General features: G+C 45.6%; 1 protein-coding gene across 5 annotated transcripts in view; it reads right to left on the reverse strand.

Annotated features, from left to right (window-relative positions):
• The window catches only part of LOC147629811 (uncharacterized), a 162,894-nt gene that overhangs the window by 54,981 nt on the left and 79,915 nt on the right, over positions 1–27,998 (reverse strand). For 4 of the 5 annotated variants that reach the window (XM_086811335.1, XM_086811340.1, XM_086811339.1 and 1 more), the window contains 10 exons: positions 17,979–18,055; positions 16,892–17,001; positions 12,924–13,025; positions 4,543–4,678; positions 3,658–3,855; positions 2,970–3,082; positions 2,819–2,879; positions 2,392–2,673; positions 2,130–2,295; positions 1,879–2,017 (listed from right to left, as the gene is read on the reverse strand). In XM_086811335.1, coding sequence (XP_086667461.1) covers positions 1,879–2,017; positions 2,130–2,295; positions 2,392–2,673; positions 2,819–2,879; positions 2,970–3,082; positions 3,658–3,855; positions 4,543–4,678; positions 12,924–13,025; positions 16,892–17,001; positions 17,979–18,055 — 1,384 coding nt within the window. The remainder of the gene's footprint in view (positions 1–1,878; positions 2,018–2,129; positions 2,296–2,391; positions 2,674–2,818; positions 2,880–2,969; positions 3,083–3,657; positions 3,856–4,542; positions 4,679–12,923; positions 13,026–16,891; positions 17,002–17,978; positions 18,056–27,998) is intronic. The other variant, XM_086811338.1, reaches the window with a different exon arrangement.

Here is a 27,998-nt window from a genome sequence, read left to right on the forward strand (position 1 = left end):
GCCCGAACAATCTCATGTGGTACCGATGATTTGCCCCGAATCATGCGGGCAATCATCATAATCAGTGGTCTCTTCATATGCCTCCATCCTTCATCCGTCCCTCTCTGAGATCTGTGATGTATGCTGGGCCCCCAAATTGGAGCTTCATACAGGAGAGTCGGTGTGACAAGTGTATCAAATAGCCACAATTTGGTGCGCGGCTCCTGAAACTGTATGTGTGCACACTGCCTCTCAAGTACCCCCAAGGCTGCATGCCCTCGAGCTAATCTAGCTGTTGCTGCCTCCTTCAAATAGACATATGACCTGATCAACTGCACATATGACTTGACGTACTCAACCGGCTCCCCTTGGAAAGTGAACTAATACTCTGATCTCGTCACCCATGCCTGTGTGGTGTTAAACACCATAACCTTGGTTGTCCCAAGGTTCACTGTCAGATCTCTATCCGCACAGAAAGCCTGTAATGCATCAAAGTGTCTCTGTAATCCCTCCGGAGAGTCTGAGATTAGAACAATATCATCAGCATATAACAAGATGGGTATCAACACCCCTGCCAGGCATGCCCCTGGGCCTCCCAATCTGTCTACATAATCAGAGACCGCATCAATGTACAGTCCAAAGAGGGTGGGCAATAGCGGGCATCCCTACTTCACCCCTATCGTGCTGGTCACCATATCGGATAGTCCGCCTGGAGCTCAGACTTTGCCTGTCACACAGACTCATACAAAGCATATATCCCCCACTGCATATCCTCGGGTATCTCAATGTCATGCAATCTGTGCATAAGCCTAGCACATGGTACGGTATCGAAAGCTTTGTGGAAGTCCACAAAGCAGTAGTATATCCTTCTCTTTTGTGCCCTGCCCTCTTCAATAAGAATTGGCCTATGAGACCTACGTGGTACAATGTTTCCATGATATATCTCATCCTGGATAGTGCAATTAACGTCAAAATGACCTATGAGACCAAAAGGATTACATCATGTCCACGGAATACATCATCATGGGTACTAAAATGAAAGAAAACGACAAAGCTAAAATGCTAAAGCATAAGGCTCACATATCATCCTAAGATATACCGCACGAGGCGCCCCAACATGGCACTCAGAGTGGTAAAGTTGAGCTGGCGTGAGGAAGTCCTGTGATATTCACGTCTACAAAAGACCCCAAGGGTCTATGAGACCATAAGAAATATAGTGGTACCATGGATATATTGAGCAATGAAAGGACTAAAAAGAAAATTCAAAAAAATAGAAAATATTCATTCAGATAGCAGATGATAATCCTATAATCTCTCCTCACCTAGTACCAATCTCAGGGCAGAAACATTATCCTATGATCTCTCCTTACCCAGTACCAACCTCAGGTTAGGAAGTATGTCATGTCGGTGCCCAGATCTGTCTGTGTGTGGTGGGAGGGTCCAATGCTCTGGGTCAGGGGCATCTGGCTTGTAGAATGGATCAGGCTCTTTCGCCTAAGAACTCCTCTGGGGTGCGGCACTGGAGTGCGGGTATGGGTGATGGGCTCTGAAGCCAGAGCAGAGGCAGTGGTAGAGTGGTGGACTCTCATGTGGATGCATGTATCACAAAGAAATCTGTGATGGCTCTCTGCTGGAAGGTGTCCTGTTGGGGCTGGGCCAGTCTCTCAGCATGCTGCCTCAACATTACATCCCTGTGTCATCTAAGCTCCATCATCAAGTACATGCCCAGGCACTCTAATCCTCAAACTGCATCACCCATGCAAGAGAGAGCTCATAAAAGCTTCACTCATTTTTTCAAAATAGTCTTGGTCAAGAAAATTCCTCAAAGTCAAGAAGGGCCTTAACTGAACAAGTATCAATTAGGCCTAACCATCACGGGCCCAAAGAAAACAAACTCACCTGATCAATTGGTCTTTTGCCACATCAAAAGGATTTTTGAAGATGGAGTCCGTCTTTGAAGAATTACTGCCATGTGAGCCACTGCTACTACTATTGACTGCTCCTGATGTATGCAAATGGGAATTCATTTCTGAAGGACCTGAACAACAAAAGACACCTCACATGGTGACTGCTCTGCATTGGAAGATGGACATCAACAGGTTGTCATCCCTCTTCTCTGCTGTATTAGTGTGCATAGACAAGATTCTGACCTTGCAGTAAAGGGATCTGCATGATGGTGGTAGGTGTGAGATTAGTGACACTACTGACAAACCCCGGAGGAATATCCTGACTTCGAGAAGATATGTGGTTATATGTTGGCAAGAATCTGTCGGGCGCCCGCAAGCTCAGCATTCTAGCAATGCATTGATCTTCAGTCTGTGTATGATACACCTTTCACTGTTAGCATTATTATCTGGCATAGTGCATTGACGTGTTTGAAGAGAGTTTGTACGAGCTTTTTATGTTTCTTACCATGATGTGTGAAATGGCTATGTCGTACTCAGCTTTTACTTGTGCTTTAATCTTTTTTTGATGGCCTCCTATGAAGGTGAACCACGCAGCATCCATGTTCTCAGGAACGATTTGTGCATGTATTCCCCATTTCTTAAGAGCCATACGCAATGCAGGCCCATAATAAGGAGGGACACTTGTACAGTAGTCCTCCATATCTTGCCGCCATTGTGGACCAAATGGTATCTTTGCCACGGTGGACCCTGGCACCTTTACAACTTGCTTCAATAACTGCCATAAAACCTGAGACAATGCACATTGCAAAACGAGCTCCTCTTCAAACTTCAACCTCACACTACAGCAGACATAAGTATAGAACAACTGTGTCCTTCAAGCCCAGAAAAATTTAGCCACACTCAGCACTTGTATTGGAAACTGGACAACTTACAGGATAATTATACGGGAGAACAAACAGTGACAGTGAGCCACCATGGTTCAAACGAATATAACTGTCACAAATAAGACCGCTTGCTTTAGAATTATGCCAAAATTTGGGAATGCAAAACTGGGCGTCCGTAATTTGAACAGGTTACACTTACCCAAAGGGGTCACCAAGCCCATCATGTGTGCCTTTGCTGTTACGGATGAAAACTTGCCAGCATGCTCCTTTTGAGACTTTGTTGGAGAGGCTCATAAATGGGATGTTTTCAATCTGAAGGATTGAAAAAAGGTGTTGGTGTTGAGACTTTCAGAACAAAAGCAATGATTTTATGCACAGGTATGGCCGATCCTTCTTTTTGATACATGCATGCACGTGATATGCACGTGCATACATACATGCATGCACGTGATATGCATGCATCTATGATATGCTTTGTATGTATGTATGTATGTCAGTGTCAAGAGTTTACAAACAAAAGCATTGATTTTATGCACAGGAAATCAAGATTTTTTTTTTTTGATACATACATGCATGCATGCATATATACATACACACATGCATGCATGTCCACATACATACATACATGCATGCATGCATACATACATAATAGAAAGATGTTGGCTGGCCCGTTGCCCAAGTGGCTATTGCACTCCATGCTTGGTCTTTATTGACCAATGTAAGAGCCACTCTGCAAAAGGCTTAAGCATGGGGGATCTCCAACTACCCTTCAGATATTCTAACAAGTGACACTACCTCACACATGTTGTATATGGAATTTGAGGGTATAAATGGATCAGCATCTATAGGCTTGTAACGTATCATGGGATTTTAAGAAGTGATTTTACCTCATACTTGTCATATATGAAATTTGGGGGTATGAACGGATCAGCATCTATAGGTTTGTAGGATATCACAGGATGTGCTTCACGAGGTAGCAATTCAGGATGCAGGGAATCCGGGTAAAAAGCTTCTGGAATGGGCCAAAACCCCTGCATCTGTCCAGGTCTCACAAAGATCACCTTGTGTTTAAAAGAAAAAAATCCCTATCAAAAACCACAACAATTGTCATGGATAATAGATTTAAAAAACCTTTCATTTCCTCTCTCACAAGAAAAAGAAGAGCTTAAACGAGGTGCTTAATCATATTCTAGCCAAGATGTCAAATTTTTATGGCAGCTGTAAACATCAAGAATCGCCGGTCTCTCTTCTCTATATGTAATCCATTTTTATTCTAATGCATGGAGGTGGACAGCCCTACATCAAGGCTTAAGTCTAGGAGATGGAGGGAAGAAAAACAGGGGGAGGGGTTGTGAACAAGAAAGGTCCCAGTCTCCACATGCATAAGAAAGTTGCCCTTCATTTCTCCACCGCTTATGTTCTGGAGGTGATCTCAGCAACCATGCAGAAAGTGGAAGGTATGTCCAGATGGCACTGACATACTCTACAAGAGGGATTTTTGCCCCTTCTATGTTCTCACAGTAGCATGCCTGCCATATCTACCAGGCTGTGAGGCTACTGGTCATTTCCCTAGGGCCAATATGCTTTCAATATTGTTGAGCATTATCGAATCCTCCTAAACTGTTTGCCGTGTGATGATTGTAATGGTTCTAGTGGTTCTATTCGACAAAAAAAATCTCTTTACAGCTCAGGCAGACAAGTGTATGCAGAGCAAACACAACCATTATACACCACAACTGGCCAATCAACTCATAAAAAACATGCACCCAAACCTGAGGAGGAATAAGCGTGGACCCTAGTTGTGGTGCCTGCTCAAATGATACAACTACACTGGATAGCAAGCGTACAGCGGTAAGCTCAACATGTTGCAGTAGTGCTTTCCAACTTGTGGCTACAAAGTACTTTCCTCTGTTAAAATTGATGGAAAAAAAAGATTAATACAATAAAACACGACTGTTTTATGCTACCAAAAAAAAATACTGTTTTACGCTACCAAAAACACTACTGTTTTAGGATACCAAAAAATATAGGAAGAAGTTTAACTTTGGACCTTGTGCTTACATTTTTAGTCCATCTCTATCAACATGGGATGGTGTCAATAAAGAACTTAAGAAGAGACTTGTATATGAAGAGATATAACACGTGTCAATGCTACAAATGTGTGAAAAATGGCTTGGTTTTTTGCAGCCAAGTACTTAATTTGAGAAATAAAGACCAACTTTTGTTGCTAAGCATTTCAAGAAAAAAAAAACAAAGTTCTTATTGAAACAACCATCGTGAAAATTTGTGAAAGGAAAATGCAAAATGAAATGCAATAGACTTTGCTTGATGAAATCAATAAGCTGAAGGAGGAAATACATCCCACTGCCTAGCAGAGGCAGGACACACGCAGACTTGGTATGCCAGGGTCACACAATGGTTTTAGGCACAGGGGTTCCATATGGACCAGTTACCTCCTTTCTACTACAGCCTTGATGATCCTCTCCTAAAGCTCATCCACCAGGACATTAATCAGCTCATCCGTACAGATCTATCTAGACTAGGGACACACATCACATGGGTAGCACCACAACAGCTTGGCACTAAGTTGCAGTTCTATAATGAAAACTGCCTACGGTTCAGGCCAGGTGGTTTCATTCGGGAGCCCCATTAAATGCTTAGGCACATGTCACAGGTCATGGATTGCTATTGGCTAGATTAGAGTTTCATCTAGCCAGCTCAACGCGGAGACAGGAGAGCAGCAGATATCCCCAGAGAGGGCAGGATCTGCAACACTGGAGGTGGAGACGGAGGAGCACTACATATGCAGATGCCCAGTGTATTATGAGATCAGAGGAAGATTCCACTGTCTTTTCCGGGAGGGGTTTGGGCCACTCGCAAAGCGTTCTAGACTATCCAGATCAGCGACGCTTGGGGCTTTACCTACTAGAGATCAAGCGGCACAGAGACCATTTACTTCACATGAGACAGAGGCAGCCCACATACACATCCCACTTACCTATCAGGAGCTTCTTTGCATCCACCTCCACCACGCACCAAAAAGTCACCTTGTCGAAAAAGACTAGGATCATGGCTTGATTGAACGGGAAACAAATTCCTAGCTTGCCAGGAATATCACTGTTCGATCCATCAGAGTGTGACGGTATATCCCTGAAAGACTCAAGGACCTAGCGAAATAACAGTATACTCTTCAAGTGTTAATAGGCGAGGAGAGCAAGCCATCTGAGGATGAGCAGCTGGTGAGACAGACCAAGCAATGTATACAGGCCCTATGGTTCCCTGCATAGTTGCAATGAAACGCATTTCATTGCAAGTGTATGAAATGAAACGTTTCATTCGTTTGAAACGTGTTTCTTTCATGCCTCCTGGGAAAATCTACAAAATCAGCGTTTTTTATCCAAAGAGCCTGTTTTTCGAAAAAACGCCTACATGCGCCTATGAAACAATTTGAAGGGAGCTCCTGCCTTGCACAAATCAGCCCCTACCAGCTCCGCGTGCACTTCCCAGGTTCTGTGCCCACCATCTCTCAAGTTGGTTGTGCTGATTTGTGCCTTTCTGCTTCACTTTTGCAAAAGAAAACACAGATTTTGAAATTTAGGGATTTTCATGCCAGGGTGCCAATGCAGCCCTGCCTTTGTCCAGATGCCTCAAGGCTCGCACTAAGGATGCCATGTGGGCCCATGTCACTCCTGTATCAAAATATGGTGGTTCAAGTGCACAAAAGTGGAAATGCAGTTTTTGCGAGCTTTGCTCAGGAGAGTCCATAATCTGTGTCAAGGCCCATTTCATAGGTTTAACCACGAAAGGCATTGGTGCATGCAAACAAGTGCCTGCAAACATCAAAGCCGAGCTACAAGAATGGAAAAGACAACAACTGGCAGGACGCGGTTGTGGACCTTTGCCTGAGGATCATAGTTGTTAGGTACGATACCGTAAGGTTCGTACGATACAATACCGTACGGGAAAATACGGTACGATATAAACTTTTTTCTACGATAAAAAACAGTGTTTTAAAAAAATACTTATAAACTTAGGTATTTCCAAGTCTAGATATGGAGTATTTTAGAAAGGAGGGAAGCATCATAGTACAGAGGAAGCTCAAACAGCCATACATAAGCAAAAAAAATACCATTACCTACCAAAAAATAATAATTTTTTTGAGAAATTTTTTTTTGAAAAAATCCGTACGAGTACGTACGGTATCGTGCCGTACGGTATTCTGTACGATAAGCTGTCGTATGCCGTACGGAAACAACCTTGCTGAGGATATTGAGGCTAGTGACAATAGAGGTGATGCATCAAAAAGAACACGGTTGGATTCAGAGGAAGATGCACACAGTCAAGTAGGATTCGGGGCTGCTGGTAGTTCCACTCCCACAGCAACACGAACCCCTTTGCCCACAGCACCTACAACCTCACTAAAGAGAGCAAGCATGCAAAAGCAGGCAATTAAAGATGCAACTAGGGAACTCACTAGGCTTTTCATCCAATGCGCTTTGTCTTTTCACATTGTGCGCACACCACGATGGAAAAAGGCCATGAGGGCAATCAACAGCATTGGATGTGAGTGGGAGGGACCCTCCTATGAGACCTTACACACTAAAGAGCTTAGAAGAGAGCAACAAGCAGTGGAGGTGGAGATGGAGCCATTAAAAGCCACTTGGAGCAAGTATGGTTGCACATTGTTATATGATGGGTGGTCAGATATATGCAGGAGGAATGTGTACAATGTTTTGGTGTCCTCTTGCAAGGGCACTATATTTTTGTGTGTCGTTGATGCATCTATGCCTGGGACAGTGGTGACGAGAGTTTATATGGTCACACCTCCGCGAGGCTATCATGGAGATAGGCCCACAAAACATAGTGCAGGTCATCACTGACAATGGTAGCAATTGTGTCTCTATAGGACGGATGCTAGAGGATGAGTTCCCGCAGATTGTATGGACTCCATGTGCATCCCATAGCCTGGACTTGGTCATCGAAGATCTTGCCAAGATTAGGTGGATAGCTGACATCTTTCACACACCGCGCATAGCTTGGTGAAGTTTGTTACCAAGGGATCCAAGGCCTTGGCAATGTTTCATGCCAATAGTGTCCTTGAGCTTCTGAACCCCCCAGAAACCAGGTTTGCATATATGTTCATTGTGGTTGAGAGGGTAGTGAGACTCCGACAGGGACTCATGCACTCAAAGGTCTGCCGAGAGTGGATGAGCTGGGAGGACCATGAGCACCCAAAGGCAGTTGCTTTTGCACGCAAAGTGATGCAAGAAGATTGGTGGAAGGAGGCAGAGGCTTTGTTTAGCGCTCTTCAACCAATCTATAGTGTTCTTTGCATCACTAACATGGAGGGCAGCACTCTTGGACTCTTGTACGAGTTCATGGACTGGATTGGAGAGGCTCTTAACCGATGCACTCTCTTGACAGATGAGAGGTACTGAACAAGCTAAGTACTCTCTTTTAGACTTCCAACTAGTTGCCTTCTTGTTGTAGCTTGTATCATAGGCTTTAGCTAAGAGCTTTGATCATTCATGGCTAATTCTCACGGTTGAGGATATTCGACGAGTTTGGAATGACCTGTGGGATTGGTTCCATAGACCAATCCACGCGGTTGCCCACATATTGCACCCTCTCTAGCAGAGTGAGGCACAATATGTTAATGAAGAGTTGGAAGATGGATGGCAAGATTACATTCAGAAACGGATAGGAGGAGACGTGGAGCTCATGAGACGCTTGGAGAATGAGCGGCTAGTGTATTGGAATGCCAGCCACACATTTGGTAGACAGACTCCATGCATGCGAGAGAGACAACTTCAGCCAGTCTCATGGTCGAAGTATGGGATCAGTAGCCCTCACTTGGTGAGTATAACTCTAAAAGACAAGACTGTTATTTACATAATACATTGATCAATGATGATTATACTTACAAAGTTTCTATATTTTAATGGCACAAATGCCTCGCCATTCGAGTCCTCTCACTGGATTGCAGTTCGGGTCTTACTAAGAGGAACTGGACCCTCTTCCATACAAAGAAGAGGAACAGGTTGTCTACTCAATTGGAGCAGTTGGTGTATTGCCATTGCAATCTCCGCATAATTGAGCAGTCAGGCAATCTGATAGAGCCTCGCTAGGTCAATGTCGATAAAATCGACATTGAGAAGATAGATGAAAGATGTCACAAAGATTCCTCAGGAGAAGCGCGACATATATGCCAGGTTGGAGGAGAAGTTGATGACACTTGCTCATGGCACACAAGCATCTACAGCAGCATTATCAGGAGCTGCTAGTACCAGTGCAGCAGCTGAGACGAGTTAAGTAGCTGAGGCAACATCGTCCTCTTCTGAGAGTGATGTTGAATCTACCGAGGAGGCTACCGATGAGGACATCGAGGATGTTGAGGATTGAGTGCCCAGACTCTAGATTGAGGACTCTAGTCCTTGGGGCTATCAAGCTCCTCTAGTTTACTGTTTGTCATGCATGATTGCATCTATCAGTATGCTTTACTTTGTGTATTGCAGACTTCAGTTTACTTTTTTTGTATCCGCTCAGGATTCAGACTTTTTGTGATCACTTTGAGTGCCATTATTGAGTAGTTGCCATTATTGATGATGGAATCTAGATCTGGATTCTTGATGTTGTTAGTTTATTTATGCCAATTGGTCAATGACTTAGGTGGGTGCCCACTGTAACTCGGTCACCCAAATTCTTTAGTTTTAGCTTGTAAACATGTTTTAATGTATAAATGATGCATGTTTAATATTGTTTTGCAGGGAAGGCGACATATTTTTGGCATATTATAAACTTGTATATAAATTTTGGGGCCTGTACAGACCCCCCCCTCCCTTTTGTATGAAACGTTTATGAAACGTTTATGAAACTTTTCTGAAACGTTTCTAAAACATTTATGAAACACGTTTCATGAAACGCCTGGTGTTTCCCTAGAGAGAGCTACTCAAATCGGGAGATCTAGATGGCCGCAACCAAGAGGACCATCCCCTTGCCAACTATGGTTCCTTGCTGTTTCCCTGGGGAAGGCTACTCAAATCCGGAGATCTAGACGGCCGCGACCAAGAGGACCATCCCCTTGCCAGCTCCAGCTTCGGGAGATCCTTCAACAATATAGGAGCGCACCACCCCAAACAGTGGACATAGACAGCCACTACACAGTTATAGATACGGAGCCTATTGCCCTGTCAACGACCACCCCCGACACTTGACCGTGCCACACACTTACTGCCCCCGTGGAATTTCTCTCTTTTTTATGAGGATGTATTGCACTTTTACAATTCAGCCTAGGTGTAGCACATAGGGCTTTCTTTGTTGACAATTTTGATACTGATGGCTCAATTTTAGCTTAGTTCTTGTTTCATTTTCAGTTTGTTATTCCTGATTCTGTTACTCATGGATTCATTGTAACTTTTAGTCTCATAGACCCTTGCAATCTTTTGTAGACGACGCTCAGCTCTAGTAGTCGGTTGGCAGCCCGGGCGCGGACCAAACGTCTGCCACTCTCCGGCGACAAGGTCGTCCACGGCTGGACCCTGGTGCTCTGCTGCCTGAGATCTTGCCACTCTCTCTACCCATAAGTGAGAATCTGCACGGGGACCTAGGGTGAGCCACCGGAGGCGGTCTCTTGGCCTGGCGCGCGCTGAGGGCAAGCTCTGGCAAGCCCATCTCTGCCGACAAATGATACACTGGCCTGGGAGGCCTGAGTACTCCACTCGTTGAACGATGGGGTCGCGCCGAAAGCATGGTATAGATATGAAATGAGGCACTGTCTCCGGCAAGGCGATATAGATGCGAAGGGATGGAATCCCAGCCACCCATGCAAGAGACAAGGTAGCACGCGGGGGGGGGGGGGGGGGGATTCCATCACTCTCCCAATGGCTCCACTGACCACCGGGAGAAGAGGAAAGTATTCCTTCCCAAGGCTTGGGAAGCAAACTGTCACTGGGAAGCCCGACATGCCAGCCAATGGGTCGGACGCGTGATCAAAGCCATGCTGCCATTGTACAAAGAAGGCCTGTGCCGTACGCAGTGCAACGGGGCTCGGCTGCATAACTCAATCTGATGCCGCTGGCGGGTCGAACTCAACTTAATATTAGCCACGTCCTAGAGGATGAATGTCTGCGATCTTTGCAAGCCCACCGATGAGGCTCGCCTGCAAAAGATCTCTGAGTTGTCCATGTGATGGGCGGCTACCGACAATCTTGCATACCAGAGTGGAGGCCTCTAACGATGCAATAGTCGTAGCGAGAAGCTGAAGATCCGCTTCTGAAAAGTATAAGCAAGTAATGGCGGCCTCGGTCAAGGATGCCAAAGCGGATGCCATGGAGTCCTCCTGAGGGTAAAGACCAGAAAAGAGCCGAGAGGAAACAAAACCCCAATAACTGAGAAAGACCGCTTGAACACAACAGGAGGGACCAGGGAAAACCCGAGGAGAGGCTTGGGGGGGGGGGAGCGCAGGGGGAAAGGGGGGGGCCGGGCGGACAAGAGAAGCACAGGTGGGGAGGGAAGAGGGGGGGGCAGGCAAAAAAGAAGAGGGAGAGGGGGGTGGCAGGAGAAGGAGAGGGGGATGCAGAGGGCGTGCGCTGGCGGAGCAAGGGAGAATGAAGAACGCGGGGGGGGGGGGTGGTGGTGGTCTGCGGGGGCTGGAGGGGGAAGGCGAGCCGCGAAACGCAGATGGGGCTGAGGGTGCAGGCGGAAAAATGCAAAAGAGGGGGGGAGGGGGGAGCTAGAGCTCATGCTCAGCTCCTCTCCGCAGCTTAGGAGCCTGTTTTGAGGATCTATTTGCCACGAGCGTCTGTCACAAATGGCAGCTCCCCGGCCCTGATTCAGGTTCCTCACACCACCTAGGAGGAGCCGGATCGATAGCTTGCAGTGTTACTCTGCGTCAATCTTGGCCATTCTTGGTGTTTGTGGAATGATGTATGGTATGGAGTTGCTATTTAAGGTAAGGAGATGACAAGAAGGCCTCCGTTCCCACCAGCTACTCCCACGCTACACATATAGGAGCCCCCCCCCCCCCCCCCCCCCCCCCCCCACTACTCTGTGTGTTGGTTATATGGCGTTCAATCTTTCACTTCTGTGTTGCAAAAGGCATCTACTATTACAGATTGTATAGTGTATATTTTTGGTCTCACAGGCCATATTATCATTCTAAAGACGTCAATAAATTTTCCATTCTTTGTTTCTTTCTCCCCTATCTATACCACCAAAGAAAGCCCACTAGCAGTCCAGTTCAGAGAGGCAGCAACATGTTTGGCAGGATAAAAAACAAAACAGCACTGAAATACATCATGATTCACACATATGAAGACCTCACAACAATGCATATTTAACACACAAGGGACTGTATCAAACAAGTGGAAATAGCTTGGTATGAGAACACATGGAGGAGTCTACTGAGTTGGTGAAGTCCACATTGCATAGGAAAAGGATAGACACACACAGTAAGCCAGACAGGGATGTGTGCCCCCATGAGACAAAAATCAATCTTTGCATACCAGTGTGCATTCATAATTGTTCACTTGGGTCTGCAGTGGACGACTTCACAATTACGTTTGGAAATTTAACGATCGGAAAATAATTGTTACACAAGATAATAGGCAAGTTAGATGCTTCATTTCAAGTGCAAAAAAATAACTGATGATTCCTGGGGCACTATAGAGAGAACGGGATCCACCCAGGGTGAAACATACATATTTGGGCACTCTACAAATCAGGATCGCAATCCCTTGATCAACGGGATCAACCTAGGGTGAAGCATATATATTTGGGCACCCTACATTCAGGCATCACAATCCCTTGATCAAAGGGAGTAAAGGCGTAAGACTGCACATTAGTGAGACCATGCTGTCCTTGGAACCATTTTTCTAGCAAGACCATGAACTGCTTGACAACATTGCCAGTGAGAGGTGAAAAATACCACATCAGCCCAGATGGGAAAAACTTGGACAGTGAGCATGCATATGGCACTACAGCCCATACAGAGGTAAATGATAGCTTCATACATGAGGATAGACACGAGGATACACCTGGGGTTGGGGATGGAGATGTGTGCATGGATGAGTAATCACTGTATACTCTTCTCCTTTTTTGTATATGCTACTGCAGAGATAATTAGACCTTCAAGTTATAAGGTACGAATACTCACCCTGTGGACTCACATAGCTTAGAGATTGCATTATCCGTTGCAAGTGCATGATGCAGCATGCTATAGTCTTTCTCAATCAGCACCAGATTGACTGCAGGTATCCTTACAGCAAATAATAGTTCTATGTTAGTATGAGCAGATGAAGTCAGGTCAAAATCAAGATCTGGATACAAAGTCTTTTTATTTGTTTCAATTTTAAAAATTGCCTAAGGTAAACTTCTATGATTGCACACAAGAAAAACTTGAAAGAAAAGGTTGGAAATCAAGACACTTCACCAGCCCACATGGTGGTGTGGACACCATTGCAAGTGTATTACCACTTTGATTTGGAAGATACAGATTCACAAACTGAAGCTTCAGAGGTCTTATGGTTATCTGCTCATGGAGGCTTTCCCCATTGGGGGTTAGATAGCCTCATGAGACCATGCATCACGTGGTTGCAATCTACAAATACCTCCTTGTCTGTCATCAAGCATCAGTGATCACTACAATTTTTAACAGCATCCACCTAATAACCACCCTTCTGACTAAAGAGCCCCTTCATGTACATTCTAGTTCAGATCTTTAGTAGGATAGGGCTTTGTGTGAGGGCCTCATGGACCAATAACACACTTGTCCCCATCCTTTAAGCAGGAGACGCTAGGGAACGCAATAACTACCAGACTATCATGAATGGCCATAACCTGGCCAAGACCTGTGGTGCAGTATTGGAGGCTGAGATTAGCTCCTTGGCAAAGAGACACCGATAGAAGACCATTGTTCAGGCAGAGTTCGAGAGGAACTACTCATCACTGGACCATATCTTCACCCTAAGAGCTATCATTGAGAAGGGTAGGTCTCGTAGACAGCGGATCTATTGTTGCTTTGTTTCAGCAGGCCTTTGATTCAGTCCTGAGATCACAGCTCTTAGGCGGCTTGCAGGAGCCAGAACGTAGCTATTTGAAGTATCGTTTCTTCTGTCACCACTGAAACAAAAAAGATACAAACTTGAAAAGGAAGTGAAGGCACAAACGCAGGGAAATGTCCACTGCTACAGGAAGTATAGCAGACTTCTAGAAGCCCAAAGAGACTCCAGAGGTTCTCAACCTTCACTTGATGTATGGTGCACTTGGATGCAGATAATCCATTTGAATTCAGAAGTTAGATCAGGAGGGCCCTGTGATGTGCTGCTCATTCATGAGCATAAACATGATATGCAGCAATGCAGAGGTTTAGAAAAGCTTTTAGCTGGACACACCTCCTGGTCACCCTCAGCCACTAGTTGCGGAGGTGTTGGTATTCTACATGTGTATATGTGTGTGAACCCACTCTAAGAGTGGTTCACTAAAATATCTAGATATTATACCTGTAATGACCTCAGTGATGATGTCATACAAGAGAGGCTCTAAGCCTATAAAAGCATTGTACTTGAATGAAGTAATACAAGTCACATCATTGAGTCGTGAAATTTCTCTCTTTGAAGCATTGCCTTTCTCCCTCTAACTCTCTCTCTCTATCTTACTTCTATGTTCATCAAATGCCATAGCCATGTTTATCTCTAAGCCTCCATAGCTCTTCATGTCTCCATTAAATTGTATCAGAGCCACGTATTGCCTGTACAATAGCACACAACCTATCACCTGCATCAGATAGTCTGCAACAAACAGATCCAATGGTGATTGCACAATGAACGTCCGGCTACTGTACACTTGAAGAAGTCCTACATAAGAGCGGAAGTCCTACATAAGAGCGGCTCTCTTCTGCAGAACTAGCAAAGCACCAGTCGAGAGCACATGTAAACATCATGCTATAAAGGATGATATGCAGCAAGCCATCTGTCCCCACCAGATCATCCAGGCAGAGTTTGTTGCGGCTCCTATGTTTATGAAGGCCCTGTTCCAGACAGCCCCTTATATACAGAGGGTGAGGGAGATGGATCCACTTCGACTCCCACTACAGTTGTCACAGCAGATAACGGCCAGAGGAGAGCATTCATCTTGTTGTAGCACAGTACTCACCTCGTTTCAGGCACATGGAGTACAGATGGACCAGCTCCCTCCATTTCAGTAATACATTAGGTTACACATGAGGGCATGAACCGAGTGATCTGATACGATCTATCGGGGCTATACACACGTAACACATGGATCACACCGGTAGGCCCATTGCTTACCAGGATACAGTACTACAGAGATCATTTCCTGAGATTCACAGCAGATGATTTCATACAGAGACCAAGTTGTCTCGATGCCTTCATGTACCATGCCATGAGGATGGCCATTGGCCAGCTCAGCGTATCATCCCATAGACTGATGATAGAGACTAGCAGAGTTGAGTGGACACCCAGAGAGGACAGGACATGTAGACTTTGTCAGACGGGGGTTGAGTCGGATGAGCACTATGTTTACCAGTGCCTAGTCTACTATGAGATCATAGGGAGATTTCACTGTCTATTCAAAGAGGGCTTTGGACCCTTATCCCAGATCATGGAGTACCCAGATCAGAGGTGCCTTGAACTTTTCCTACTGGTGCTCAGCCGACACAGAGTCGCTACTCAGAGATCCCCCAACAGCCCTCCTCTCAGCTTACAATCACCAGTTGTTTCCAGCCTAGAGGGTGGATAAGGAGGCACCAGAGCCCATCACAGTGGATACGGGAGCCTATACCACAGTGCCCCCTCGCAGCAGGCCCATGTGAGTCAATTCAGATTGGCCATGCTCCAGAAAGCTAGACGCCCTTGCCGGTCGTACCCCGACCACCCCCAGCTCATCAGCCCTGGATTCAGGAGATCTTGGCCCACCATCAAGCAGCCTCACAGCAGACTATCAACATCTCTATATCACCCATGATGGACATCCTCAATGGAACTTGCCTGACATACAGGGTTGATTGATTGTCCAAATCTTAGATTTCAATTTTCAGTTTTAGTTTATTGTTGATTTTTCTTATTTCATCCATGACGAGATTTCATGGACACTATGTACACATCATTTTGGTCGCATAGACCCTTTGGGTCTTTTGAAAATGTTAATATAACTTTCTTTCTTGTTTGCTATCACATCTCTATCTCTATCTCCCTCTTACTCTCTCTTTCTCTCTATGTATGTGCACCAACTCATCATGGCTTGAACCTCAATTCCTCTCCTTGCACATGCTCCTAGAACCATGAATGCTAACAAGAGCAAGAGTGTTATCATCTGTACAATCCTCTCAGTCAAAGGATTTACCAAAGAAGGTTGTAAGACCAGAGTCATGTGATGTCCTCTGAAATTATGTCCCCTAGATCCAAGCATGCAAGATGATGGAGTCCCTATCAATATCAAAGAACCGGACCTGACTGCTCCTAGTCCATGCATTGAAGTCCCCTAGTAGAAGGATGTCCCCCAGCGTGGAAAACTCCATAGTATCTGCATACAGTCTCAAGTATGGTGACTGCCTATCCATTAGAGAACTCTAGGCATAGCTGGATGTATCTGGGGAAAAGTAGCATACCCCTATCTGTACCAACAAATTCCCTGGCAAGCATACATGCATCCACATATATCGGGCCTCCTTGTCCTTCGTAACACTCTATATATGGTGCAGAGATCTGATGTGTCTCGGTGTAGAAGATGATGTCCCTCCCTGTAAAGGTCTCAAAAAATTCTCCCGAGTCCAACCATAAAGTAATATCAGGTGGCTATCCATAGAGCTGACGTGATCTCACAGATCCCATGCCTCTATTTGAGGCAGTGCTCGGCAAGGGTCTAAGTTACTACAGCTATGAGATCAGTGGCATGCAGCAGCAAGTACATCTATGTACTAAAAGAAACTAGCTATGTAGAGCAACAAAAGGCTAGTTACATGGACCAACTGTGAATGGTGTAGAAGTCAACAAAGCAAAGCCAATTATTAGTGCATACAAAAAATCATGGCACCATTACAGATTCAATGGTATGTGCAAGGTATCTATTTGCATAACTCTTCTCTCTCATTAGCATGCCATGTACCTTAGAGCAATTGCAAAAACTCTTTGATCCCATCTGAATGGCTGCATGACCAGTTCAGCCCCAACTGGAGCTGGTGAGCTCAAAATTGATACATTCGGAAGCACCCCAGACTACACCAGCGAAAAAAGAGCTTTGTTACAGCATTGATGTAGTATGTTTCTGATGTATAATATTAAAAGCAGCAGTATGCATTTTACATTACAACTAAAATACAAGCTTTGTTAATCTTGCAAGAACCTAGTGTATTAAAGCAAGGGATGCAAGTAGGATGTCTGCTATGAATGAGGAAGGGCTCTAAACCTGGGAAGAAAGAAGATATCGAGGGTGGTCAATCTGAATCATGTAAGACGATGCTATGTGGGAATTATGTGCACTTGAAATCTGATGGCCAAAATGAATGTCCAAATCAAACGACAGAGAACAAGGGTCAGCACCTAACTTACTGGTTCCTAAGGTTAGCATAGGTCAGACCTAATCTTTTAAGATACACTAGAAAGTGATGTTGATGTCAGTTTGTTAGGTTTAGATTATGTGACATAGACCACTGATTCATCCCAGGACCATGTATTTTGGTTTGTTCAATGCATCCAAGCTTGCAGCTGCTCATCTGGATGCAAGAGGATTCTTAAAAAAACTTTTCTTAAGATGGCCGATCATGTGCCTTTATTTACACGTGCTGGATTTATGAAACATGATACTTTATGGATCACAGATTTTCTCTGGAATTATCGTGCACGTCAATGAAGAGCCCTTTGCAAGGTCGTTACTTTAAAGATCAGACTTGGTAGCCTGTCCCCAGGATGAAATGGTTATAGGTAATGTGGTATAAAAGCATGTTTACAGCAAACTCATCTCCTTGACAGTGAGCTATAAATCTGTAGCTCTTTAGCTGGTTGGTGAGTTGGATGGCCTACCTCCTGGCTCTTAATCCTTTCAGTACACCATTAGCAATCCATAGGAGCTTCTAGCCCGTGTTACTACAAGTTAATTTTAAGTGCAAGCATCATTTAATCCTTGATCATTTAGAATGTCCAAATTTCCTGCCATGTTGAAAATGGAAGAGAGAAAAAGAAAGTAGCTTTGATACCAGGGAGGTTAGCTCAGTGCCATCCGTGAGTAGCAAGATTGTTGTTGGATCAATAGAGCATGGATTTCGCCCTTGACCTGTTAAAATCAGCAGACGTACATATTGTTAATAGCAAAAAACACGATCATCTTGAGCTTCACTCAAGGACTAAAAGATCATGGTAATAACCCATTGTTTTGTAATGCTGAAAGGTTAGACAGGATGGGACACCTATCCATGCTTATGAAGCCACCATACATGCTACAGCAGGCTTATTAGATAACAAGTGTCTAGTCTTTGCTCATTAAACAAAAGGCACATTTCACATGATGAAAAATCTTTCACTGATACCGCTTACCATGAGCATGCCCATGGAATAGGGTAATGAGGCCAAGGTGGCATGCAACAGGCCTTGGCGGCTTTGACTTTAGAAAAGCCCTCCATTGACACGTGTTCAATGGGACCACACGAGTGGGAGTAGCACGACCCCTTCAGTGAGAGCCTGACCACCCCTTTCTTCCATTACAAGAGGATAGGTTGCAAGATTCACATGCATGAAATAGATGGCACCCTGGCGGCAGCAGACCATTGGGCCTCCCAAGGCATCTAAACCCGTTTCCTAGGATATTTCTGGAAGCAATTTTGGGACATCTTTCGGCCAAGGAAGATCACACTCAAAGCTTCCCCATTAGCGACCTGCGTACCCTCTCCCCTCTCTGTCCTCCCCATCGCCGTCGCCTCCCCTCCGACCCTCGTTAGCGCCATCCCCACGTCGCCTCCGCCTCCCCTTTGCTTTCCGCTTCCACCCTCCTCCTCTGCTCTTCTTTCCTCCCCAGGGCAGTCTGCCTGCCACTATGCCGCTCCAGCCCTCCTGTATGTGCGTCTTCCTCCTCCATCTCCATCTCCATGGTTCAGGGGACAGCTCAGCTCAGGATTGGGGAGGACTGGGTGGGCTTCCTCAATATTTATGCCTGCAACAGGGCATCATGGTGGATGGGTTTCTAGAAACACATGCGGCAAGAGCTCCCTCAGGCAGATTTTTGGTGCATGGGAGGGTAGTTCAACATTCTAGAGGACCCTGTGGACAGGAAAGGAGGAGGATCGGACACTGTCTCAGAGGCTGAGTACTCAGCCCGAGAGGAGTTGATTCTCACTATGAGAGGACAAGATCCCTGGCACCTACCACAGTTTGAACGCCCCCAAGAGCCTCCATTTTTTGAGATCAAATAGGAGGATGCACAGACCAAACCTCTTGCGCATTGAAAGATTTTATGTGGATGAGTGGGGCATGCAAACAGGGGAGGTATGATAGGCATCATTGCAGGCACCATGTTATCTGTCCATGCCCTTGTCCTCCTTCACCTTGAGGACCCCTTGGCAGCCTAAGCCACAGCAGAGTGCCTGCATCCCCGAGAGTTCGATTCAAGACACTGCAAATGGCACGCAGATAGGGGAGATATGGGACACTCTCACCTAGATGTGGCGCTGAGAGAGGTTGGATTACTCTTACAGCATGCACCCCAAGAAAGACTTTTCACTTTCCAGGAGTAGGAGAGAAGTGTTAAATATTAATAGTGATTAATGTGGGAATAAACAAGTGCTAGGTGGTTGTGCAAACTTGCACTCTACTGTCTGTAAGCTTATGTTAATATAAAGCGGTTCTAGTGTGTGTGAACAGCCGCTAGTGTGTGGGTTCCTTTGTGTGTGGGAACAACCTCTTAGAAGGATCTTATGAAAGCAATGATGTGTATAGGTGACACCTCTTAGGGACACTTGGCATCATGCCTTGACATGTGGCATGTTGTGGCAGCATTTACACACACTTTGTAAAGGGGGGCCTCTCCTATAAAAAAGAACCAAATATCATAATATAAATATACTTTCCAAGACTCTTGCGTTCTGGGTATGGTGGGTTCACGACAAAAGATCAGCTTGATGGTTCCAGCTACTCACTATGGAGCTTCATGATGAAAAGTCTACTGATAGCTGTGGGAGATATATACATTTTGTAATGGACATGTATGTAGGAGTTAGGCTTTATTAGGGCTAGGCACACTGGGCCTCAGTTTGATGGTTTTTAAATCTTATAGCCACTTTTAGCCATATTTATAGGGACACATGGAACACATTACTTGGACCCCTTTAAATATACTTTCCAAGACTCTTGCGTTCTGGGTATGGTGGGTTCACGACAAAAGATCAGCTTGATGGTTCCAGCTACTCACTATGGAGCTTCATGATGAAAAGTCTACTGATAGCTGTGGGAGATATATACATTTTGTAATGGACATGTATGTAGGAGTTAGGCTTTATTAGGGCTAGGCACACTGGGCCTCAGTTTGATGGTTTTTAAATCTTATAGCCACTTTTAGCCATATTTATAGGGACACATGGAACACATTACTTGGACCCCTTTTGGGCCTTTATTTTGTGACATCGGAGCTTGCTCTCTATTATCTATGACCTCCCATTCAAAGAAATCATTCACCATGTCTTCCATGATGAGATCCTCTTCCTCCTCATCTGGCAATGGTGGAGACACCTCATTCATTGGATGGAGAAGATGATTCTCAACCATGCTTTCCCTATGAAGCCTTGCCACCTTTCGCAATCTACCCAATGTCATGGAATGGTCTAGCATATTGGGTAACACTCTCCTATGGTTCTCCTGCATGTCATCATCCGCACTTGGTTGTGCCAATGCCTCATAAAGCCCATATGTACGGACATGATCAATTGTTATATAACATTGTTATATATATTGGCCCTTCCATCGATCACACATAAATCATATCTTTTCTCTCAACTATGCTTCGGAACCAACATCCAACCCTTGATCACTGTCAAACATCTACAATCAAACCACAAGTAAATATATATTAGCATAAAAAGACATATGTTATCTAGAACTGCCAGGTAGAAAGTAGCCCAGGGTTTTGCTGCTATGCAACGTTTTCAGCAGTAAAATTTTACTGCTAAGCAGCGAAACTAGCAACAAAATTCGCTGCTCAGCAGCGACTTGCAAAAAAGTACTCCCGCCTAAATCTTCACTGCCACGTTTCTACCTACCTCCCAAAGAGGCACATGGCTAGGACGACAGTCGATTGATTACAGTACCTCTTTCTCCCACCCAAGTCATTTCTATCCCTTCAATCTCTCCCTCCATCAAACCTCGTCCTCTTCCAAGGTATGTGCTATTCTCTCCCTCTCCTACGCTCTCAAGCTTTCATGGAAAGCTTTATCCCTTTCTTCTTTACTCTCAAGCTTTCATGATGAGCTTTTCTCTTCCTTCCCCTCTCTTTCCTTTCTCTTTCACCTCTCTCTTTGCCTTGCCCTAACCCTAGCTTCTACATAGAAGTGCCAATATAGAGCTTTCATGGAGAGCTCTCCATCAAAGCTCTCTATTAAGCTTTCTATTTAGAAGCAAGGGTTAGGGTTTCATAAACCACAAGCTTTCTTTACTTTTGGCTAATGATTATTCTCACTCAGTTACGTAAGAGCTTCTTCCACTGCCAACTCAACTCCCTGTCTGCTGTGTGTGTGCTATTCAATCTCTCCATTGCTCTTGTTTTAAAAACATTTGGTGTTGAAGAGTTGGTTGTTGACGACCTCTGCCAGTGAAGCATTCACTCGCTAGTTGACCATTTGACTCAGCGAAGGCAAAGCTATGACCAAGCTAGTCAAGGCGGTGCTATGAAAGGTGGCTAGCAAGCAACTAACGTAACTAAGGCCAAGGCGATATTGTGTAGCAAGCGGTGCTACACATAAACAACACAGTAGGGCAATGCGGTGCAAGCGGTGCTGTGACAGGCAACGCACAAGGCAGCAGAAACAGCAAGCGCCGCAGAGCAATGTTGCGTTGTGCACAAGGCAAGTCAGCAGGCGGCGTGACAGGCAACAAGCCTAGAAGCGACAACAGGATCCGGCAGCAAGCGGCAGTAGCATGTAGGCGGCAATGCTGCACAGGTTGCAGCAATGGGCAGCGCAGGCGCTGCACTAACCGGAGCAACATCGCTACACGGGAGGTCCTCGTCTAAAGTTGGTGCTGTTGTGGTGGTTGTGGGAGGCGTAACCAGCGGCAATGGTAGAACAAGGTGCTGCTATGGTGGCTGTGGCAACATAGGGCGTTGCACAGGCCGGAGTTGGCACACGCGGCGGTAAGTGCTGCTACAACACCTTGTGGTGAAGGGAGACTACAGACAGGACATGGTGCTACATACGTGACTCCAATATCCACAGGATTTCCTCTGCAACAACAAAAAGACAAATACCATCAAAGCAAGTCATCACATATACCACTTTGATAGAGTACAGTGCTACATTCTTGCTACAGGTCTACATACTTGCAGACACAGTATAGTGTTGGGATACGTGCTCTAGTAATTGTGTTTGCAATAGTGCAATGTGCTTTTTGCATTGTTGAGCACAATGATGGCTTAGGCACGCAGGATGTACCCTAAGGCAAGACACCAAGCTTTTTGTGAGCCCTTGTCTAGGGACAAGTTTCCATGTGTCGCCAGTGTTATGGCAAGGGGTAGTCGGGCAATGTCGAACAGGTCCCACACACGTCAGTGTGCAGGGCACACCCATGTGAATCCAAGAACATGCCCAAATTCACCTTTAAAGAAAGTGCAAAACAAGCATGGGACACACGAATAACATGAATCAAACAAGGAACGAGGCACGAGTTGCATATCTCAAGAAAAAGGATTGCTTAAAAGAAAAGACAAGAAGATAGCCACTTTTTGGCCTTTCATAGACGTTAAAATTGATCTCTCTCGGTCACAAGCCGGAGCTCCCCCCATTTATGCACCTACCGTCGCCAATGCTCTCTCCCCCCCCCCCCCCCCTCCCCCCCCCCCTACCATGTGCAACCCCCCCACCTACTGCCCTGATGCCTCCCCCTCCTCCCCTCCTTCACCACCTCCTTGCCAGCTGCGTCCCACCTTCCCCTCCTTGATGCCTTTGCATTTGCATGGCAGTTCATGGCACGGATGACAGCTTCACCTTACTCACTTTTTCTATCGGGCTTCATGGCAGATTGGAGAGAGCAAAGACTCCCTTTGAGGACTTCAGGTGATGCACCTTAGAGAGGGTGAGGATGATAGGTTTTTATGGCACATCAACCCTCCACCGGCCAAGGTGGCTAGAGAGAGACACTCGCGGTTATGGATTTGGGAGGGCCAGCCTCCCACGAGTCTCTAGTGAGACCCGGGAGAGTGGACATGGTAGGATCCAGAGGACAATGAGGAGATGCCTAGCGTCCCCTTTTTTGCTTACATTCAACTAAGTCGCAAGATTCACATGCCACAGGTAGAGGGCACCCTAGCAACAACAAGACATTTCGCGGTCCCAAGGCCTCCTACCACACTCTCTCATGTGGCAACTGGCACATAGGAGCTTGGCAGTTGGCACATGGTTGGCCATTGGGGGTAGACCAGCATTATGTCCAAGATGTGGCAATCCTCAGGAGTCTCAGGGTCATTGCCTTTGGGATTGCCCAAAGGCTCAGCAGGTTCAGCACAGGATCCTGCTCGTTTTCACTATGGATCGAGCCCCCGCTCGTATTGTTACGTGGGGCACAATTGCCTGGGCCACTGAGGCCGTGGTTGTCACGCCGTATGAGGAAGGTGGGGAGCTAGACCTTCAAGTCTCTCACCTTAACATTTCTACAATGCCAGTCCCAGCTCCATCCACTAGTCTTGCTGGTCACCAGGTTCTTGCCAAAGATAGGAGATTTACAGCAGCATTGTTGCATGGCACATATAGAGAGCTTGATGCAATGAAGCCATCGAAGGCACCCTCACCCCGCCCGCAGAGTCCATCTAGAGCATCTGTCTCGATATCATTCCCATGGTTAGTGGGGACAGCTTCACAGTGGCTTAGACCACATGCAGAAGCGCTGAGAGGCCTTCCTAAGGGGCTGGCATCAAGGTCCTTTTTCACTACTGACAGACATGGCGAGCCCACTTGGCGTTACAGACCACCTGTGTGGTTGTTTCCCCCTCCCTCCATTGTATCAGATAGCCTTCTCCTCCTAGAGCGGCAAGCCGGAGGAGAAGAGCATCCTCCCTTTTTATGCATCTTGAGTCTTGACTCTCGTTTCCCATTTGAGGACGAGTTTGTATATAGCCATTTTGGTTGTTTTCTTGATAACTAATACAAGGATCTTTTATTTTTATTTTTAAGAGAAAGGCAAGAAGAAGGATTCTGGCAAGGAATGAAGTAATGTGGCTTATGCATCCGAGGGTAAACAATAAAATTCAGCCAACCTTGTGAATGATTATTGGGTGTTTGTGGCCATGAAAGAGGTCAATAATGATGCTTTTGTATCTATCGATGTATCTCTCAGTGCTTCTGAGAAGAGTTCTCCTATTCGGTACATAGACAGTGGTGCTACGCGTCACATAACATCTAGGAGTGATGTTTTCAGCTCTATGCAATCTGTTTCACATCATCGGAGTGTCTCTTGTGCAGATCACTTAACAAACCTTGTCAAAGGTATAGGCAAGGTACCTTTGGTATTGGCAACGGGAAGCACAGTTACATGAATGATGTGTTGTTTGTGCCAAGCATAAAGAAGAACTTTGTGTCATGTCTTCTATTGCCAAGCAGGATATGCATGTGGAGCAGAAATGTCTCATCAAGGATCCTAAGAAAGAGTTCCAAATTGTGTCCACAGGTTCATTTACAATGGTTTGCATAGGTTGGATACCTATGAAAAACAAACATATCAATTGCATCAGGTTCATTTTACAATGGTTTGTATAGGTTTGTATCAGTTGCATTAGATGTAAATGAAGTCACGTGAAGGCAGCTGAATTATGGCATGCCAGGTTTGGGCATGCAAATTTCAAAAGTTTGATGCTTTTGCAAAAGCATAATATGGTGGAATGTATGCCTCATATAGAGATCCCAGATGATCATGTTTGTGAAGGTTGCATTCTTGGCAAAATGCATAGAAAGCCATTCCCAAGAGATGGTTCAATGAGAACTAATAACAAATTACAGCTCATTCATAGTGATGTTAATGGTCTTTGGCTGGACACCTATATTTTGACTACGCCAAGTTTACATGGGCGTTTCTCATGAAGGAAAAGTCTGAGGTGGTATTCATGCATTTTCAGCGTTATGTAGCTTTGGTCAAGAATGAGACAAGGTGCAAAATTCATACTCTTCGCAAAGATAGAGAAGGTGAATACATGTTGAAAGCATTCAAGGATTTTTTGCATAAAAAGGGGTCAAGCATTAGTGTATGGTACCATACACACCTCAACAAAATGGTGTTCCGAGCGCAAGAATGGATCTTTGATGGAAACAACTAGATGCATGGTCAAAGGTCAAGATTTGCCCCACAAATTTTGGCTTGACAAAATCTTATGTGCAGCATCTGCATAACACGTGCCCTACAAAAGCCTTGAACTCAATAACACCATATGAAGCTTGGTACAATAAGAAGCCAAGAGTGGACTATTTTTGTGTGTTTGGTTATTTCACATGTACCTCAAGAGAAGAGATCAAAGCTAGTGATACAGCTATGAAATGTATCGTTTTGCACTATAGTAGTGAGAGTGAGGGATACAAGTTACATGACCTTGCTGCTACTCACAAGGTGCTTACTAGCAAGGATGTTATCTTTGCTGAAAGTTCAGGTCAGCCCCTGTCTACTACACATAAACAAAGTGTTGGAAGCCCAGAGGTATATATCATCATCGTGTGACTTATCGACATGCTGAAAATTCCGGACAGCAGGATATAGGACAGCATATGCCTCAGAATTTGTTGGAATAATCGGAGTCTTAAAGTGTGAAAGGTTATTAAGCCTTGGTGTGAACACATTAAGTGTGAACCACCTCTTATTAAGAGATTAAAGATAAGGGCTGGCAGAGCTTCTAGTAGTGATGTTCAATCGTGCTATGTGCGAAGGCTTACCCGAGACTTGGAGTAGGTCCACCATCGTGCCTATCTTCAAGTCAGGGGACCCTATGGAGCCAAGGAATTATCGCACTATTATGATTGGTCACACACTAGCACGATTGTATGCATCCATTCTTGAGCAGCAGTTGAGTAGATGGGCAGAGAGAGAGGGCATTCGAGCAGAGAGACAGGCAGGGTTCAGGAGAGGTTTCTCTACTCTTGACCACATCTTGACTCTGCGGGCCATTATTGAGGAGGGCAGGTCGCATGGGCGACGGATTTATTGTAGCTTTGTGGACTTCCGCAAAGCATTTGATACAGTGCCCAGAGCCAGATTGATGAGGTGATTACAGGAGATGGGGGTACCCACAAAGCTCATATGGGGGATTATGGCTTTATATAGATCAGTTGCAGGATAGGTACGCACCCCAGAGGGGGTCTCTACTTTGGTTCACTCCACTATAGGAGTGAAGCAAGGTTGCCCGTTATCTCCTTCATTGTTTGGTATGTATGTGGATGAGGCTTCTGACTACATTGAGAGATTGGGGGACAGAGAAGCCCAGCTAGCAGGTACATGGATCCCACTATTGTTATATGCTGATGATATTGTGTTGATCTCTGACTCCCCTGAGGGTATGCAGCGTCATCTGGATGCTTTACATGAGTTTGCACATGATAGTGGATTGTCTGTCAACCTTGGCAAAACCAAGGTTATGGTGTTTAACACCACGCCACAGTGGGTTAGGCGATCAGCTTCCACATTTACATATGGGCAGGAGATTGTGGAGTATACAGATGCATATACATATCTTGGGGTAGTATTCAGTGGGCCAGTGTTTTCAATGAGGAGAGCAGCAGAGACTAGATTGACTAGAGCACATGCAGCCCTGGGTGGTTTGGAGAGGATGTGTTCGCAGGTTCAGTTTCAGGAACCTCGAACGAAACTTTGGCTTTTTGACACTCTAGTGACATCAGCTATGCTTTATGGAGTGCAGATATGGGGACCTTCAGTGGGCCATCACAGCGCAGGCGGGTGGAGAGGTATGGAGAGGCCTTTGGTATCTATGATTGCTAGGATTATTAGAGCCAAGGCCGTGGTACCTCATGAGATTATTCGAGCAGAGCTGGCGGCTGCCCCTCTGGTGATTGAGGCTCTTACGAGATCAGTCTCCTACATACATGGCTTGTGGGATCTCCCCCAAGACAAATATGCACGCCTCGCCCTGGAGTCCTCCCGACAGTTAGCTTTACAGGGAGACACGGCTTGTTGGTATGGACAAATGACATCTTGGTTCCAGACACATGGTTTTAGCATGGACAGATTGCCTCCCTTCCAGTATTCTCTGGAGGCATCCTCTCTCACTCTCACACGGACAGAGATTACCAGACTCATCCGTCAGGATTTAGTTCAGCTGGACATTAGGAGGACATGGATACAGCCGACTGAGGAGCTGGGCACGAAGATGGCTTTCTACAGAGAGCATTTTCTTCAGCTCACAGCAGGTGGTTTTGTGATCAGACCCAGTTACATGGATGTACACTTGTCTCATGCAGTACGATGTGCTATTGGGTCAGATTCGCACATCCTCACACCAGCTTGAGATTGAGATTGGCCGATATAGAGGTATACCAGTTGAGGCCAGGATATGCCGAGTATGCCATGAGGAGCCAGAGACAGAGCTGCATTATATATGCCATTGTACTCGTGGTCGTTTCCACTGTTTATTCAGAGAGGGTTTTGGACCACTTTCCAGAGTCATGGGGTACCAGGACCAGGACCAGAGGTGTTTGGGATTGTTCTTGCTTGAGCTGCGGAGACATAGAGATAGCCTGCTTAGGCGCACAGAGAGCCAGACTCAGAGGCACATTACAGACTTCTTTAGTCCAGCCATCACTGCGCCAGATGGACCACAGCAGCAGCAGGACATGGATACTGCCCACACCAGAGGTACACTGATTGATCGTGCGATTGAGCTTGGGTGGTCCAGACGCCCACGACTATGGAGGAGGGCATCCCAGCATAAACGCAGGTTGCAGCGGCGGATTCGGATTATTCTTGCGAGGCATGCGGGACACCCAGTCAGGGTGCTTACCACAGAGGATATTGAGGAGATCCGCCAGCGT

Source organism: Cibotium barometz, chromosome 17 (genome assembly GCF_041138505.1).
Source record: "Cibotium barometz isolate CiBa-2024 chromosome 17, ASM4113850v1, whole genome shotgun sequence".
NCBI classification, from domain to species: domain Eukaryota; kingdom Viridiplantae; phylum Streptophyta; class Polypodiopsida; order Cyatheales; family Cibotiaceae; genus Cibotium; species Cibotium barometz.